This window comes from Diospyros lotus, chromosome 5 (assembly GCF_014633365.1).
Source record: "Diospyros lotus cultivar Yz01 chromosome 5, ASM1463336v1, whole genome shotgun sequence".
NCBI classification, from domain to species: Eukaryota; Viridiplantae; Streptophyta; class Magnoliopsida; order Ericales; family Ebenaceae; genus Diospyros; species Diospyros lotus.
In genome coordinates this window covers 1,897,023-1,917,194 of record NC_068342.1, presented here as the reverse complement: position 1 = coordinate 1,917,194, position 20,172 = coordinate 1,897,023, and the positions used below count along the sequence as shown (strand labels likewise).

General features: G+C 38.9%; 1 protein-coding gene across 4 annotated transcripts in view; it reads right to left on the bottom strand.

The window, feature by feature from the left end:
* LOC127801275 (auxin response factor 1-like) overlaps window positions 1-20,172 on the bottom strand; it is a 28,450-nt gene extending 8,278 nt beyond the window's left edge. The window contains exons 1-3 of one of the 4 annotated variants that reach the window (XM_052336217.1): window positions 19,960-20,172; window positions 18,220-18,499; window positions 16,598-16,713 (exon numbers count right to left, since the gene is read on the bottom strand). In XM_052336217.1, the coding sequence (XP_052192177.1) occupies window positions 16,598-16,713; window positions 18,220-18,456 (353 nt within the window). In that variant the 5' untranslated portion in view covers window positions 18,457-18,499; window positions 19,960-20,172. Of the gene's footprint in view, window positions 1-16,597; window positions 16,720-18,219; window positions 18,500-19,959 lie in introns of those variants that run through there. The other 3 variants (XM_052336218.1, XM_052336220.1, XM_052336219.1) reach the window with 3 other exon arrangements.

The following is a 20,172-nucleotide window of genomic DNA, read 5'->3' as shown; positions in this document are numbered from 1 at the left end:
ACAAATGTTGTCAGTCAACTGGTCATTAGCACTAACAAGTGAGATACTAGTCTCTCCATAAATCAACTTTTGTCTCAAAAAGTGACTGTCTACCTATATGTGTTTTGTCCGCTCTGTCATGACCCAAGTAGTAACTAAAGAGCAATATAGTAAGAGTATTATAATAATAGTTAGGAGATATTTTAAAAGCACATGGGGTGCATGTGCTAGGCCGTTATTGAGCTTGTAATGCCTATATAAGGCTACTGCTATTGGTTTGTTGGGTATGCTGAAAATTATTGAATTGAAATTCTATTTTCTTCCCTCTACCATTCTTCCTCTCTCATTCTTCTTCCTCTCTTTTCTGTTTTCTATTTCTCCCTCTCTTCCTCTTAATATCTCTCCCTCTTTTTACTGATTCCCCCTTCCTTCAATCTGATTTTTCTTCTCCAATTCCTCTTTTAACCTATCACGAACCCTAGGTTCGTGACAATTGGTATCAGAGCAGTCAATCATTGGCTGTGGATTTGATTCCAGTTAAGGCAACTACTATGAGGTGAGCGGTTTCCCTTGGCGATGGTGGTAAGGCGGATCTCGGCAACAAGCTAGCCAGACAAATTTTGATTGGGAAAGGGTTAGTACTTTTGGACGCAGGTAATTTCCAACGAAGGACTCTCGGTGATGAAATCTGGTGAGACGGTTCGAAAGGGAAAGGTGAAGCAATTTCGACGATATAGGCCACAATTGTCAGCGATCTAGGAGGGAAGCAACATCCGACCAATTCTCAAGGAGTTATGTGATTGAGGCAGCGGGGCTTGAGGCAATTCAAGTGGTCCGGTGAATTCAACAGAATTGGTAGTCCTAACCATCCAGGAGCGAATCAGGCTGAGCGCTTGAATTTTAGAAGCCATAGTCGAATCAAGGCTATCGCATGTGGGATCCGAAGTATTAGCGATTCAATGGATGTTGTGATTTGGACTCGGGAGTGGATGTAGCGATTGAACTCGCAGTGAGTTGCTGTGATTTTGGGAATTAAAAGCGATCGCAAAATTGGCTGGAGCGAACAATTGGAGCAGTGAATTCCGCGGGTGGATTTGATCAGCAATATTCAGTTGCAAATCAGAGACACTCCTGTCCGATTTTTTGAAGACGAAGACGTCCCTTAAATCTCGGAATTGATTCCGACGCACGAGGAGGTGAGTGTCAGCTCGGATCTGAAGGAGAAGTGACTTCGGCTAAGACTCTGGTGGTTGAGTCGAAGGACGGTATCTAGCTAGTGATTCTCATATCCGATCGTGATAGAGGAGGTGACCAGAGGTCGACGCTAATGGCCAGGAGGTCGCGACTGGTGCAGGAGTTCCAAACGATCGCAGTCTGAGCAGGCAAGGGAGTGGGTGTTGCAGCCGAATTAATTGCAGTAGGTCTGGCGATTGTGCAGCGGGTTCCTCACGATAGTGCAGTGGGTGTCGCGACCAATTTTAATGGTCGGTGATTGGGCAGTAGCTAGCACTGGGAGGTGTTAATCTCCAAGCAAGCGAGCACCCTCAGTTCAGAATTGGAAGGCGCAACAGGTGAGTGACTCTCGGCCAATAATTTCGGTAACTATTAATTGGAATCGAAAGGGAAAGCAGGATCTAGTGATTTCCGATGTTGATGTGAGGCGGTTATCGCTGGGAATTCTGGACACTCCTGTCCGAGTCTTGAAGAGGAAGGCGAACAGTTGAGGCCGAAAGATGAGGTGCGGCTGAGGTGTGGCGGTTTTAATTGTAATTCCGACTGGAGTTTTGCGGGTGTTGCCGCTTTGATCAGAAAGCACTGTGTGTGCTACGGTTTGGGGCTGCCTTCTGAACCGTGTTGGTGAACCGTGCTTTCCTCCTTGATCGGAAGGAGATTCCGACCATTCTGGAAAGCCAACTCAGAGCATAACCGAGGGAAGTAAACTCGATCCATCACTGGCCATAAGCTGAAGCGGATTCGAGGCCAAGCGATTGTTGAATCTGCAGCAATTGCGAGCAGCGGCAACAGAGAGTCAGAGATGGTGGTGTCCAACAGTGCCTTCGGTGAGCAAGGAAGGCTGTTGATTAAGAATCAGCTGCAAGTGGAGAAGCTGAGCAAAGTTCGGAGCAGCTGGGAGTGGATTTTTGAAGGCGAATTTGGATGGGTGATTCTTGGCTGTGAATTCCAGCACACCTTTGCGGTAATTCCGATCCAACTTCATTAAGATAGATCATAATGGAGCAGTAATTTCAGGCGGTGGATTCCAATCGAAATTCTAGACTGTGAGCAAAGGGAAATAAAGGTTAATTTTGGCTTTGAATTTTGGGTTAACTTGTTTGAAGAAGAGCAGTATGTGGTCTTCAAAGTATGCTGATTGTGAAAAATCAGCTAAGGGGAGCAATGTGCGGGAGCTTCAATTGCAGCAGAAGAATGTTTCGTTTTCAGCTGAAATGGAGCTTCAATGGCAGCCAAAGAAGGATGCATTTTCAGTTGGCAGCAACAAGGAACATAAGAAGGGGATCAGCCAATTGGACAAAGGAACTAGCAGTGGGTTTGATGAAGAGTGCAAGAATTAAGTCAAATGTTCCGCGAGAAGCTACAAGAGTTTGCAATGATACTGATTAAGAAGTATCATTACAACTTTCCAGCGGAATACTTTGATTATTATCACGGAAGTTTTAATAAAAATGAATTCCTAAAAATGGAGCAGCAGCAGGAGAAGCTAAAAGAAAGAGCAAACAAGGAAGCAAGGAGCATTGATCATTTTATGGAAGAGTTGGAGCATGAATCAGAAATGAAGGAAAGGCGGAACCAGGAGCGTGGTGAACATTGCAGTGAAAATTCTGCCCCATCCAACCGAAATGATGAGCTGCCAGATGATTTTAAACCAGATGGGAAGCCTGGATCAGTTGATAATGAGCTGCAAGCTACCAAGCTTAAGGTTGGGAATTTGTCTCCTCAAGTGGATGAAAATTCAGTTATTAAACAAGCGATAAATCATGTTGGAACTAAAGAACCATTGGCTGGAACTGAAGAAAACTTGTCAAGGGTAACCAATGATTCTGAAGAATCAAAAAGAGGTTATAAAGACATCAGTTTAGGCCAAATGTTGCAAGAGAAAGAAGCTAAAAATTGTGTTGAGAATCAGTCTACAAATCAGATTGATGATGAGAATTGCTATGAAGATGGCCTACTTGTAGCTGAAATATCTTCCAATGTTGTGAAGGTGTGTAGAACTGATCCTAAAATGTGCCACAATGTTGCTGTAAATTTTGAGGCTGAGGAGCAACATCAATTGAAGGCTGAAGGACCGCAAGTTTCAGCTGTTGCATGTGACCAGAAGCAGCTAAATTCATTGAAGGCACTAGATGAGGATATATTGACTGGATTTGGCATCATATTGGATCCTCAATCTATGGGTACAAGCTGTCTTAATTTGGTAGCTATCACCAACCCACTGGAAATGGTATGCCGCTCCCTGGAAGAAGATGCAACTTTGATTGCACTGATTATCATTTTTGTTTCAGCCGAGGAGTATCCAAGAACAAAGAAGAAGCGGCCTAGAAAGGGAATGATAAAGGAAGGAACACCCAAGCTAGAGAGAGTTGGTATTGGTTGAGGAGTAATGGCTAACTTGTTGTAAGTTCTTGGGGACAAGAACTCTCTCAAGGAGGGGGGAATTGTCATGATCCAAGTAGTAAGTAAAGGGCAATATAGTAAGAGTATTATAATAATAGTTAGGAGATATTTTAGAAGCACATGAAGTGCATGTGCTAGGCCGTTATTGAGCTTGTAATGCCTATATAAAGCTACTGCTATTGGTTTGTTGGGTATGCTGAAAATTATTGAATTGAAATTCTATTTTCTTCCCTCTACCATTCTTCCTCTCTCATTCTTCTTCCTCTCTTTTCTGTTTTCTATTTCTCCCTCTCTTCCTCTTAATATCTCTCCCTCTTTCTACTAATTCCCCCTTCCTTCAATCTGATTTTTCTTCTCCAATTCCTCTTTTAACCTATCACGAACCCTAGGTTCGTGACACGCTCATGAAAAACTAGATTAGGAGCAATATGAAGGGTTGTCTGATTATCACAAATAAGTTACATAGACCCTGAATCTCCAAATCTCAAATCCTTAAAAAGTTTTTTGAGCCAGACCAACTCACATGTGGCTAAAGCCATGGCTTGATACCCTGTTTCTGCACTAGATCTGTCCATAACATTTTGCATCTTACTTTTCCAAAACAGTAAATTACCTCCAACGAAAATATAATAGCCCAAGGTATAGCGCCTATCTATAGGACAACCAACCCAATCTACATTAATATATCCAACCTATTTGTGTTTTTGTTCACAAACAAGCAGCCTCTACTAGGAGCACTTTTCATATACCTCAAGATACGGACTAAAGCATGCTAGTGCCTATCATAAGGGGGTGTCCAAGAAATGACTGACTAGACTAACAGCAAAAGAGATGTCAAGTAGTGTAATGGCGAGGTAATTAAGCTTCCTAATAAATCTCCTATATCGCCAAGGATCCTCCAATGGCTCTCCTTGTCCTAGTACATGCTTAAAATTAAGGCCATACAAGTATCTACAAGTTGGGAATCAAGCATACCAATCTCCTCCAAAATATCTTAGGCATATTTCCATTAAGAGAAGTATACACCATGTATGAATTGAGCTACCTCAATGCCAAGGAAATACTTCAACCTGCCCAAATCCTTGGTCTGAATGGGAGTGCAAATGAGTCCTCAATTGCCCAATACTAACTTCATTATCACCAATAATAAGGATATCATCTACATACACCACCAAGGATATTACTCCACTAGTAGAATGGCAATTAAAAAACAAAATGATCAACTTCAATTCTAGTTATACCCAAAGACTGCATGACAAAACTGAAGCAACCTAAACCAACATTGGGGAGATTGCTACAGTCCATATAAGAATTTTTTCCAGGGGATATACTAGTCTAAACTCCCCCTAAACAAACCAAAGTGGTTGTTCCATATACACCTCCTCTTCAAGATCGCCATGAAAAAAAGCATTCTTGATATCCAGCTAACAAAGAGACCATTGTTGAATAGTTGTCGTAGCAAGGAAGACACAAATAAAAGCAATCTTAGCCACTGAGGATAATGTATCACCATAATCAAGTCAAAAAATCTGAGTATAGCCCTTTGCAACTAACCGAACTTTCAAACGATCAATGGTGCCATCCAAACCAACCTTAACAATAAACACCCATCAACAATCAACAGTAGACTTTCCTGGAGGGAGAGGAATAAGATCCCAAGTCGTGTTAGCCAACAAGGCAGACATCTCCTCATCCATAGCATGGCGCCACCCAAGGTGATAAGAATCCTTTACATCAATCTTAGGAATGGAAACAAAAGAAAATGCATATATAAAAGGAGAATAGGTAACAAAGGATGATATTTGACAAAAGTATAAATGGGGATTTTGAGCCGAGCATGTACTACGACGAACAAGAGCATGGGCAAAACCAAAGGGAGACTAAAGAATGGCACCACCTGAAGGAACATCATCATCTACAATACGTGATGGTGGAGTTACTACAAGAGATGCTAAGGGTTGCTTAAAATGACGTTGATTAGTGAGAAAAGGAGCAAAAGTAGTAGGAATAAGAACAAGAACAAGGATTGGAACTAGAAAAGGAAAAGATAGGACAGGAAGAACCTCATGAAGAGAGGAGGAAGAGACATCGGATGAAGAAGAGAAAAAGGAAGTAGGCTCAAAGAATGTGAGATAAGAAGAGAGAAAGCATCTAACAAGATCAAGTGTGTAGCACTTGTATCCCTTTTAAAAATGAGAGTAACCAAAAAACACACATTTAATTGAGTAATGAGACAATTTGTCACGACCAAGGGAAAGAAGATGGACAGAACAAGTGGATCCAAAGACACAAGGGGGGATAGGACATATGAAATCGCTAGGAAAAGTGAAGTATGTGGAATGGCCCCATTCAAAACAAAGATGGCATACAGTTAATCAAATAACTAGAGGTAAGAATAACTGCATCCCAAAAAGAAACAAGAACATGCATGTGAAGAAGAAGCGTCTGAGCAATCTCAATGAGACGACAATTTTTATATTTTGCCACTCGATTTTGCTGCAATGTATGGGCAAGAGAACTAATAAATAATAATCTGAGATGAGAGAAAAGCCTAAAATGCAGTAGAACAATATTCCTTAACATTACCACTTCAAAGAATTCGAAATGGATGACCAAATTGAGTAAAAAATTCATTAAAAAAAAAAACAAGTGAACAAAGATTGCAATTCAGTGTGATCTTTCATTAAGTAAAGCAAAGTACAATGAAAATGATTATCAATGAATGTAACAAAATAAGAGAAACTCTGTTTAGACTTGACTCTATTAGGACCCCAAATGTCAAAGTGTATAAGATTAAAAGGAGCATCAACTCGTTTATAAAGACGATTAGAATGAACATGTTTGCCTAACTAGCAAGACTTGCATTCTAGAATGATCAAAGAGGACAATGAAGGAACCATCTTGGCACAAGTGGATAAGCGAGGATGACCAAGCCAAGAATGAATCTAAAGAGGCGAGGCCCATGTAGTAACACAAGCAGATGCCATAGATGATGGCAAAGCAAGATGGTGAAGTCCCTCAAAACTCACATTCAATGACAATCATCCATCTTGTACCCTAATCCTGCACAAGAACGGAATCAAAATTAAAGATGAACACAACCGTTGAAAGATCGAGTGAGACAACAAATGGATATGAGACTATAGGAAAACTAGGAATGTGTAAAACAGAGTTAAGAGAGAGAGAGATGAAAGTGGATCAACCCTACCAATACTTGTGGGAATGGTTTAGAAACATCGACCACATTAATAGGAGGAAGGGAGGCAAATGAATCAAAATGAGAAAATAAAGATTAATTACCAAAATATATTTTAAAGAGCCAGAATCAAGAATCCAAGAACTAAGAGGAGCATGAGTGAGGCGTGTATGAGGATTATCGGTAGATGAAAGAGCATAAGGAAAAGATACCTGGACAACAAAGCTACAGGAGAAGATGCCTGCCAAGCAACTAATGATACTTTGCCAACTCCTCAACAAAGATCATATATATAGGAGTTAGTCCCTTAATATGAGAAGTATTAAGTACCACTAACTACACTTATGCACCCTCAAAAACTATAGCATTGGCCTTAGGAGGCTGACCGTGGAGTGCATAACAAGTATCCTTATAATAACCAAGGTGACAACGGTAGTTAAAATAGGGTCACTTACCACCACGGCCACCTCCAAATCCAATCTTGAAAGAAGATCCATGAGTCTAAGAGGCAAGTATAGATCACTCTCCAACCAAAATATCAAAAAATGTTTGTGTTATGTAGGATTCGAGTAAAAACCTTTTCCATAGTAGGTTTAGTCAAACTACTCAAAATTTGGGGACAAATGCCCCTATATCAACCCCAAGACCAAATAGGGTAAGCACCATGAACAATTTGTTACATTGTTTCTTCTACTTTGAAGATCGATTGTAACAAGGAGCATTGAATTAAAATCTGCCACAATGGACGGAATATGACCCAGGTAGGTAGCCACATCTGAATCTCCCTTCTAAATATAGAACAAATTACCAATGATGTTTTACAAGCACACAATATCATTAGTATACAATTGTTGAGCATGAGACCAAATGTCAAAATAGTTCTCATAAACATGAAATAAAGGAATTAAATTAACATCTATTAACTACCAACAATATAACCAACTGTGCATCCACGTGATCTCATGCAATCCTATCAAATTCAACAACGTAAAACCTAATCAGATCCAAAATATGAACTCTAGAAAAGTTATGAAAAACCGTTGGGGCATAACCCTTCATAGCGACGCGCTACATTGTCTGCGTGTAGTGTCGAGTGAGCTAGGGCCGCTGCATCAGTGCCCAGATGTAGTGACAATTGAGCAAGGGTCCCTGCATTTGCTTAAACAGATGTGGGTAAAGAAGCTAGTCCAAAATCAAAATAAAAAACAAAATCAAATTCAAAGTCAAAGCCAAAACCAAAATCATAGATTAAGGATTAGGTCATGGAACATAGGAATATTAACAGGCAAAACTATGGAAGTGGTAGATGTGATGATTAAGAGAAAGATTAATATTATGTGCCTTCAAGAGACGAGATAGGCAGGGAAAAAAGCAAAAATTTTATCAGAAACTGAATATAAAATATGATACACAAGAAATGATCGAGCGAAAAATGAAGTCGGGGATTATTATGGATAAAAACTTAGTAGATGAGGTAGTGGATGTAAAGAGAATAGATGATAGGATTATTATGGTGAAGGTTGGCCTAGAAAGAATGACTATGAATATCTTTAGTACATATGCATGACAAGCGGGGTTAAGTGAGGAGATAAAAGCAAAATTCTGGGAAGACCTAGAGGGACTCATACAAATGATACCAAGAAGAGAGAAAGTGATTATAGGAGGTGACTTAAATGGTCACGTGGGTAGAGATAGAAACGGTTATAGAGAGGTACATGGAGGGTATGGATTCAGGGAAATTAATAATGAGGATAAGTCTATTCTAGATTTTGTTATGGCATATGGGCTCATCATAACCAATACTAGGTTCAAAAAATGGGATGAACACTTAATCACATATAAAAATGTCGCATCAAGCACCCAAATAGATTACTTCCCCATGAGACAAGAGGATCGGTTATGTTGTAAGGATTGTAAGGTGATACCGGGAGAGTGTTTGACTACTCAACATAAACTTTTGATACTTCACGTCCAAGTAAGAAATTGGAAGAGAAAAAATCACATAAAACAAAATCCAAAAATTAGGTGGTGGGATTTAAAAGGGGAGAAACAACTAATCTTCAAAGAAAAATTAAGGGGTAGAAGGGAATGGTGTTATATCTAGGGTTGCTGGAACTAATTTCTTGGACAAAAATTCTACCACACTTACTCTCACACACTCACGGATTTGATCTAAGGAACAGATTTAATAGAATCAACAGAAAATAGAATTAAACCAAACAAGTAACATAAACCACACATCCACAAGAACATCAAGATTATCCTGGTTCATGCCATGTGAATGGCACTACATCCAGCCTCTAAGATCCTCCCGAGAGCAGTCTTTATTTCCAAAAATCGATCAGTACAGTAGCGGCCCTTCTCTCCCTTTTATTCCCGAGCGCCCCAATTGTTTTCCCCCAAGATTACAAAGCTAACAGCCCTAGCCTTTCTCTTAGAAACAATCAGCACTCGTTACAAACAGAAAAATGAGAACTCTCTCTCCATTTGCTACCCCTTGCCCTCTATTTATAATAGTGGGTGAATATCCCAATGAATATTATTAGATATTTATAGTTTAACCCCCAAACTATAACTAATTACAGTTTGGGTTACAACTTCTATCTAAAATCTTCAAAATGAACTCTAGCAAACTGCCTTCATTCACTGCTACTACCATCATCTTCTTCTTATACCATATACTCGAGACAACCTTTAACAATTCTCCACCATTGTCTTGAGTATACTTCAACCTTCATCCATCCAAGCTTTTTTGGCCTTCCAATAGATGAAATGAACCTGCTCTCGTAGGTTCTTCATGTTGCACCTGATCACTCAAACACAAAACAAACATCAAAGAAAACAAATCAATGCTGTAAGACATAACAATGGACCACCTTTGGATAAAATTCCAGTTGCAATAACTAAACCTGCAACTCTCATTAGATATTATCCTCCTCAAGGGATTTTCCTAATGGATACATTCCTAACACCTATATGATTGGTTTCTCCATAGTGTCTAAGTACACTCCACCATAAACCAAATCCATACTCAATGATACTTATTAATCCAAAAGTGTCCAAACTTTTTACACAGCATCACAACACAGTGAACCTCACTCGGATTGACCTTTCTACTGCTAGACTTTATTCCTAGCTCCCCAAAACCGGCATTTTAGGCTTTACCACTGATCTTCCTCTAATGTTTGCTTCAAACAAACAGGACTGCTCATCTCTACCTACCAGTCTACTAAGATATGCTTACAATTAGGGTAACCTAGGCTGCCTTAAGCTGTCCAAACCCTACTCCAATCTCTATACCTTAGTCTTTCCCAGCTTATCCTTCCTCCCACACCCTCAAACACTGATCTAAAAACTCAGCTACACCTTGAGAGTTCTATTTTGGAGAAAATACCAATAAAGCTGCCCACCAATATACTAAGCATACCACTGGAATATTCACAGCTTCCCTATGCACTCAATTTTAACCCTTTTGGACTTTTCCAATCTTATATCTTACCTAAGGAACAACTATCATATCTCATACCTAGAGAGACCTTCTAAGCAACCAATCCTTGCTTACCTTTCCCTCTAGCCTCTTATTCCTTGGCTATACTATAAGATCACTTTTCTCTTAGTTTCCACATGGATAATGGCTGTTAGTGATACCTATTTGATCCAAATTAAGCCTTCATGTGCTGCTTTAATCAATGGCCATTTGTCTAGCATTTTTCCTAGACTTTTCCCCATTTCCAGCACCTTCCTTAATTCTCAAATAGACACTTCACAACACTCCACCCCTTTGACCTAAGGGATCTTTCATCTAAGTCCAACATTCTCCCCAAATTTACATGGCTCCATGCCATTCATTTGGACAAGAGTGCATCACCTCTTCTTATACAAGAGGTTCTATTTACCAGCCTGCTCCTTAGCACTCAAACCTGAGCCTAAGCATCCTTCAAACCCAACATTCCATACCTCACTGGTAGATTACTTGAGGTTCTATCTTTTACCCATCCTGGCAACACTAGACCTTCTATTCCCTTGCTCATTACCTACAAGATGATTCTCCTTCCCTTTCATTGCTTAATCCAAATTTTGATCAACCATGGGCTTCACCATACAAGACAACCCTTGCACACACCCTTTTCCCCCCACTGTTCACAAGGACCCTCAATGCAGGAGCCAAAGCTATACTAGCTTCCTCCCTCTCACAATCTAGCCCAAGCTTACACAATGAATATGACCAAAAAAATTTCAGATTTCTCTATTGCTATACCCTGGTTCATAGGTTAGTTTAGGACATTCCCAAAGGTGTCTCCTTGTTGTTTTCTTTACACAGCATCCCAGATTTCATCCATTGCCCTTAGCATCAGCTAATTTCATGTCCTATTGGTAGAGTTTTCCCACATAGGAAAGAACCCTAGCTTTTGAAGACCTAGGCATACCTATTCCACAACTCTACTCCACCTAACTTTTCATAGCAGAAGCAATTTCCAGCAAGCTTATTTTTAATTCCAGCAAGCTCATATACACTTGGGAATTCCTCAAGGATATACCATCTCCACTAGGTTCACCTCACCTAGCTCCACCATGAGACAAGGCCTAGATAGGTTCCCAAAACATCTTAGAAACTGATTTCTAATGGGATTTACTAATTTTGGAGACTTCTAGATTTGGAGACCTAGTCAAACTACCTGGTTTCTATTCCTATACACCTGCAAATTTTCCCCTCTCCTAATATCCCTAGCCTTAGATACCTTTCCTAGTCCTTGCTCACCATTGTGAGCCATCCTCAAGAAATGCCCTAACCTAAGTTATCATAGGCTATCTTTAGTGGCTGCAGCTTATCCACAGAACCTACAAGCATGCACCACATAACCTCTATTCTTGAGGGTTGCTTCCATCTCTCTAAGAGATCATAGCAACTCTTAGGACTTCAATTCTCACTATCTAATTATTCCCAAGGACATTAGGCTTTCTTTAACAACAGGGATATATATTACAGCTTCTTAATAATCTGGAATAGCTCCACCATGCATCCTATTCTCCCATCTCCAACTCCCTTAACCTTACTTTGATGCCTAGACAAACCATTCCCCCCTCCACCATGACTCTATGGGTAAATACCCTTTTCCTATGAGAACTACACCCTAACCCTAGGACCTATGCTATTTTTACTGCATACCTAGAAAGACTATAGGACGTCCGCACTCTCATAGCCAAAACCACACATGGTGTTTGAACATTAGGGGCTGGTTCTTTCTTGGGATTCTTTCTTCCTATTTGGGCAATTCTTCTTCATATGCCCTTCTTCATGGCAATGAAAGCATTTAATCACTTTCTTGCCACTCCTAGACTTAGACCGAGACCTACCTTTAAAACTAGGGTCTCCTTTTTATGTTCTAGAGTTCACTGACAAAGCTTCTATGGCAGATTTCTGGGACTCTACTTTGTGCTGCAAATCCTTGGAATTCAAAGCTCCTATCACATCATCTAGGGTCAGCTTATCTCTTCCATGTTTCAAGATATCCACAAAGGTCTCATAGGACTTAGGAAGAGAGTGCAATAAGACCAAAGCCTTATCATCATCTTCATACTTAATATTTATATTCTCAAGATCCAAACACAGTTTATTAAAACTGTCCATATGATCTTGCAACCTTTGATTTTCACTCATCTTGAAAGAAAAGAATTTGGTCTTTAAGTATAACCTGGTAGAAAGAGTCTTGGTCATGTAAAGGGTTTCTAGCCTATTCCAAAGGTCCTCCACGGTTGTCATCTTTGACACCTCCCGCAAGACTTTGTCTCCTAGACTTAGAATTAAGGTATTAAATGCTTTCTTGTTGATTTCTTTTCTCTTATCACATATTTCCTTTTTCTGTTCATCTGTAAGGGATTCTGGTGGTCTTTCCTCACTGCCTAAGGCCTCTTCCAGCCCTAAATTTCCTAGTAAAGCCCTCATCTTCATCTTCCAAAGGCCGAAATCATTCTGGCCATCAAACTTCTCTATTTCATACCTAGTTGCAGCCATTATTTGACACTATTCTATGACCGAGAATCAAAACAGAAGAAATCTTGATGAATCTTGATACTAGAAATAGGCTCTGATACCAATTTGTTATATCTAGGGTTGCTAGAACTAATTTCTTGGACAAAAATTCTACCACACTTACTCTCACACACTCACGGATTTGATCTAAGGAACAGATTTAATAGAATCAACAGAAAATAAAACAAAAAATAGAATTAAACCAAACAATAAACACAAACCACACATCCACAAGAACATCAAGATTATCCTGGTTCATGCCATGTGAACGGCACTACCTCCAGCCTCTAAGATCCTCCCGAGAGCAATCTTTATTTCTAGAAATCGATCAGTACAGTAGCAGCCCTTCTCTCCCTTCTATTCCCGAGGGCCCCAATTGTTTTCCCCCAAGATTACAAAGCTAATAGCCCTAGCCTTTCTCTCAAAAACAATCAGCACTCGTTACAAACAAAAAAATGAGAACTCTCTCTCCATTTGCTACCCCTTGCCCTCTATTTATAATAGTGGGTGAATATCCCAATGAATATTATTAGATATTTACAGTTTAACCCCCAAACTATAACTAATTACAGTTTGGGTTACAACTTCTATCTAAAATCTTCAAAAGGAACTCTAGCAAACTGCCATCATCTTCTTCTTATACTATATACTCGAGACAACCTTTAACAAATGGAATGGAGAAGGACAGGCAAACCAAATGTGGAAGGAAATGGCTATTGCCCTGAGAAGTACGGCAAAGGTAGTTCTTGGAAAGACAAATGGTAGAGCCCCAAACCCTTAAGTCTTGGTGGTGGAATGAAGAGGTACAATTGAATATTAGAAATAAGAAAACTTGCTATAAGGTTGTATATCAGTGCAACAATGAAGAAAATCTAAAAAATTATAAATAAGCGAAAAATGCAGCAAAAAGAGCTGTTAGTGAAGCAAGGTCAAAAGCATATGAGAATCTATATAAACGACTTGATATAAAAGATGGAGAAATGGATATACATAAATTAGCTAAAGCAAGAGAAAGAAAAACAAGGGATCTAAACCAAGTGAAATGTATAAAAGAAAAAAACCAAAATGTATTAGTGAATGAGGGAGCGATTAAGGAGAGATGGAATGAGTATTTCACAAAATTATTCAATGATGATGGGGACACAAGAGTTAGGTTGGGACATCTTAATAACTCTGAAGGGAACGTGAGCTATATATTTTATCGACGCATAAGTTCAAACGAAATAAGACAAGCATTAAAAAAGATGAAAAATCATAAGGCGATGGGACCGAATAATATACCAATAGAAGCATGGAAATGCATGAAAAAAGAGGGCATCTCCTAGCTAACGAAATTATTTAACGCGATCCTTAAATAAAAAAAGATACCAAATGAGTGGAGGAATAGTACTTCGGTTTATATATACAAGAACAAATGAGATGTTCAAAACTACGAAAATTATAGAGGAATTAAATTAATGAGTCATACCATGAAACTCTGGGAGAGAGTAATAGAGCAGAGGCTCAGAAAAGAAACAGATGTCTCGAAAAATCAGTTTGGTTTCATGCCTGGTAGGTCAACAATGGAAACTATATACCTATTGAGACGCCTAATGGAAAGGTATCGGGATCATCAGAATAACCTGCATATGATGTTTATAGATCTAGAAAAGGCTTATGATAGGGTCCCTAGAGAAGTATTATGGAGGGTTTTAGAAAAAAAAAAAAAAGTCTAAATAGCCTATATACAAGCTCTTAAGGACATGTATCACGGTGCAGAGACAAGGATCAGAGAACATGCGGTAGGGATACTGAACCGTTTAAAATTACAATGGGACTGCATCAAGATTCTGCACTAAGTTCATACTTATTTGCTTTAGTAATGGATGGACTCACTAAACACATTCAGATAGACGTATCTGGTGTATGCTATTTGCAGATAACTTAGTGTTGGTTGATGAAACAAAAGAGAGAGTGAACATTAAGCTTAAGTTGTGGAGAAACAACTTAGAATCTATGGGATTTAAATTAAGTAGAAGGAAAACAGAATATATGGAATGTAAATTTAGTAAGAATGCAAGAGTGGAGGATGTTATAATAAAATTGGAAGACCAAATCTTACAAAGAAAAGACCATTTTTGATATTTGGGATTAGTGATTCAAAAATATGGAGAAATTCACGAGGATGTCACATATAGAATTAAGGTAGGTTGGCTAAAATGAAGAAATGTATCGGGGGAGTTATGTGATGGTAAAATCCCATTAAAACTGAAAAGAAAATTCTATAGGACAACTATAAGACTAGTCTTGTTGTATGACTCAGAATGTTGGGCAGTCAAATATCAGCATGAGCAAAAGACGAGCGTAGTGAAGATGAAGGTGCTAATATGGACGTGCGGCCATACAAGAAAAGATAAAATTAGAAATAAGATTATTCGTAATAAAGTAGGAGTAGTGCCAATCGAGGAGAATGTGAGAGAGACTAGACTAAGATGGTTTGGTCATGTGAGACGGAGACCAAGAGATGCTCATGTGAGGAGAGTTGATGAAATGGAACAACTAGTCAAAAAAAGAGGTAGAGGCAGACCCAAGAAGACTTAGGGAGAGACATTAAAGTTTGAATGAAGTGTATGGACCTAAATGAAGATATGACAAAAGACAAAAATACATGGAAGTCTAGAATTCATGTAGCCGACCCCACATAGTGGGATAAAGGCTAGATATGATGTTGTTATTGTTGTAATGGTAGGAATACCAAAAAAAAACGATGGCACGGTCATAGGTATAGTCACAATAGAAGACGAACTCACCACTCCAAGATTTAACACACTAGGATTGGACAATGCCATATCCCATAAATTGAATATCAAATCAAAGCTAAAGCAACAACGATAACAAACCCCAACTAACAAATGCAAACCCAAACCAAATCTGAAGGAAAATCAACCTGAGACCACTATTGAGGCAAAGCCAAATCTGAAGGTCACAAACAGAGAAGAATGGAGGAAAACAAAGGTCACAGGTCACGGATTTGAAGGTCACAAATCTAGTCATCAAATGATAGAGAAAAAGGCTAGTCAATTGATGGGTTGTGACTGATTGCGTACGGCAGTGAAGAGAGGGATGTCAAACGATGGGTCATGGGTGTCTTGATCGACAACGGAGAGAAGCGTGATAGCGAGAGATGCGCAACCAATCAAAGAGTCATGACTGAAGGAGACAACAATGGAGAGAGAGGCATTGCGGCCAATTGGAGAGAGATACGCGACCGACAATGGATTGTGGCAACAATGACTGACTAAGGATTAAGGTTAGGATTTTGTAACATTAGGGTAACACGACTCTAATACCGTGTTTTTTTAAAAGAAAAGGTGTTGAATATTTTAATCATAGGTAGATATGTATATATACAGTTCTACAAGGTACAACTAAGGAAAACAAGTAACTATATACAACACTATAAAGTTAACAATAAGGAATGGATGGGAACTATAGAAAGGATCAAAAGTGGAGGGCACCAATAATGCACAACACTGAGCCCAGCTGTCTCAACTGATACTAAAGCATACAAATATCTGATATAGAAATTCACACAAGAAGAAATAATTAAAATTTGAGGGGTACAGACATTCTAGCCTATAAACAGCCCTTTCCTTTCACTTAATAAAGCTATCTACAAGATTTATTCACTCCCATGTTTAATATAGAATTCACAAAAAGAAGAGAACAACATGATTGGTTTTGTTATTTTCACTTATACAAAGAATTCAACATACCTGCTCCATATGGCCCTGCGGAAAGTAGTAAACGTGTTCTCCCACACGAGGAACAGTAACAAGGGGTCCAGCACAAGCATGCCATAGCTCCTTGTACAAAGCATCATTTGTGGGCTCTATAACTTAAAAACAATCAAATTAAATTCAGATAAAACAGTGATCAAGGAAGAGAGGAGGAAAATTATAGAAAGTAAACATGCACATGCAAACAGAGCATGCGTTAATGAACAGACATTTCTTTTTAATAATAAGTAGCTTTTGGTGTGAATATTATTATTCAGCAGGAAAATGATAAAAAACATCACTTGCTTGCTGTTAATTATACAAAGAAATTAGCAACCATGCATGTTGTGCAGAGACAGGCTAAAAATAAATCAGTAAGAAGATGAATTATGAGTTACTAATACAAACAGCATAACATAAACATGCTAATGCATTAAGAAGGAACATGTTGACCTAATCTTCTGCCTTACTCAAATACTCTACACTCAAGACTACTGGAAAATACTCACACACGAACTGCCTTAGAGAACAGAAAATGAAAACTGAAAATAAGAAAAACATTCAATCACTCAAGGCCCATGATTTATCCTGGTTCAGTTTCCCTTGAGGAAACCTACATCCAGACTGCTTAGGCGCCTTTCTCCACTATCTTGAATATCATAATCGATTACATGTGCTGCCCACAAACTCTCTCTCTCTCACAACCCAATACCAGGCTATACAGAGAACTAAAACAGATTACAAAGCCCTCAAAAGCTTTCCTCTATCACAGCACATTCTCGCTCAGAATTCCCCAAGATAGCATAAAGAATCGGTGAGAAAACACCAGACCCCGACCCCTTATTTATAGAACATAAGGGCAGACTTTACGAGGATTTTAAAATAACCAAACACTGGGGATATAACTAACCAAACAAACCTCTAGGTGAAATAACAAAATACACCCCTGACATAAACTGTTTTAACCGAGACAACCAACTAATCTAATACAAATGATTTAACAGAACATGTGGAGCACGTAATTCTTTTTTAATGTAAATTCTGGGCAAAAAGAATAATAAAAAATTCAAAAGACTTGGGGCTCATTAGATTATGGTATCAAAAAATTAATTTTTGATTTTGGAACCAAATTAACTAAAGAAAATGCATTGTGAAATGATTTTTGGAACTGTTTTTTGAGCTTTTCTTACAAGATGTCCCAAACTTTGAGAAACAACAGAAAAAATGAGTTTGCTGATCCCATGACTCATTATCTAACAAATACGAAAATTACACGAAAATAAAAGCATTTTAAGGTCTCCGAGATTTTTTTGTTTTGAAAATGAGAAGAACAAATAAAAGAATAGATACACATAAAAAAATATGCCCTTAGATTGGAATTGAATGAATGATAAATTCCTACTTTATTTCTTTTATGGAGTACGAAGACCTAAGGAATCTTTTTCCATATATGTCAGCTATGTTGCTAAATAAGTGCTACTTCCAAATGCACGAAGCATGAACCAAAAAAATAATAATATGCAATACGCCACACAATCATTAACATACTAAATTGCTCACCTAATGGCACCCGTAAGATCATACAATAAAACTGAAGTGAGTGCATAATAAAATCAAACCTGAGAGAGACCCTCCAGCATAATTATTCTCAGCCATGGGAAGAACACCGAAAGATGTTCAGAGTTCTCAACTATAATGCTAGATGCTGTTGTTGGATTGAAGAATACACAGGCAGAGCCAAGTGCTAACCCCAAACTGCAATGAACAAAAGAGTTTGGCTGTTTGAGGACTTTAACGCTGATGTCTCTGGACAAAAATTGCCCGAATTTGCAGGAACCTCTTGCATGTTCTATCATACGCACTTAACCTGCTTTAAGATCAATTTTCGGGGAGAGAGATCTGCAAAGGAAAAATCCGATTCCCGTTAACACTTCCCAAAAAAATTGAAATATGTACAAGTTTTCAAATAGCTCTGTTATATGACCACTAATTGTATACGGTGCTCCCAATGGATGCACACATATCGGTCGATCCATCAGCATTATCTATTTATGTTTGTCTTTTCATATCACTATTCCATCTGGTAGAAATCTACTCATAATAGCGTAAACTCCACCAAATGAATTGATAATCTTCAGATATATATACGGAATATCAGATAGAAAAAGATAAGCAAAAAGCAACTAAAATTGATCCCTACAGACCCAAAGGGCTCCAGATCGAACAATCATGATAAATCTATCCACTTTCGCCTTCGGAAAAATGAAAGAATTTAACTCCAGCACGGGATCCCCAAACTAAAAATAGAAAATGAATCTAAAACATATGTATATATATATATAGCAACAAGAATATTTAGTACTAGCTACAGGAATAAAAGACACGAGAGAATTACAGCACAAGATATTCACTGAAAAACCAAAATCAAGCAAGAATAAAACAAAATCAGTAATCTACCTAGCAGTTTCCATGATAGCAAGAGCTGCTACAGTGAGAATTGCTCAAACAGGCTCAGATCAGTTGCGTCAATTAGGGTTTCCCCAAAGGAAAAGATACGAGAAGTGGAGAGAGAAAGAGGAGGGGGGTCGCCTCGCTTGATTAAAACCGACAATGATGAATGAACAGTGCATCTCGATCTTATAAAAAGGGTAAATTGCCCCCCGGAGCCCCTATTATTTGGGTCATTTGCACGGTATGATTTAAAAATGACTCTAGAGGTCCCTGTGAATTGCTTTTCTCGCGGAGACACCCCCTTCATTAGTGTACCCCTAACATGGTGTTAGTTTAACACATAATGGGTTAAATTTAACCAGACCCAACCATCATATCCTGGTGACCAGAGAGAGAGAGAGGACATCCGGCCGCCAGTCTTAGAGAAGAAGGAGAAGAGCAGCCTAAGCAAGCTGTAGCAAACCCTTCGTTTTTGCAGAACAGCCACAGCAGCCTACTGCAGAGAGGAGGCCCGGGGGGGGAGGTTGTTTTCTCTAAAACCCCATCAGGGTATCATCGATGGCTGGGTTCAGAGCAACCCAGTCTTGGTCAGTGAACGGTTGGGTTCACTCTGAACCCAGAAACAACTCAATATGATTGGAATAATGGGAAATATCATTGGACATGAAACAATTCAATAACTATGGTAAAAGTATCAACTAGTTTATGACATATTGAAGGGTAACAAAGCAGCATAACACAGAACAGGGCAGAGCAAATATTACAACAAAAATATCACAAAGCAAATGTAAACCCATTACCAGAGATAGATTGTGCAACATTCACATACATCTGAATGCAACATCAGAAGCCCAAAACAAAACGATAAAATAAACGAACGGGAAGATCCCATAATCAACAAGCCTTACATGTGTGTGTATATACAATTCTGTTACAGAGGGCTTTTCCTTTTGATTCGGCAGCTTGATGTGAATGGGTGGCTCGAGGCATTTTCCGTCTCTTCATCACAATAGCTCCACCAGTGCCCACTGCCCACTGCCCAGTTCATCTCTCTCTCTGTCTCTCTCCCCTTCGTTTTGGTTTTGCCCTACCTTCAACTTCTAAAACTACATCATTCAATT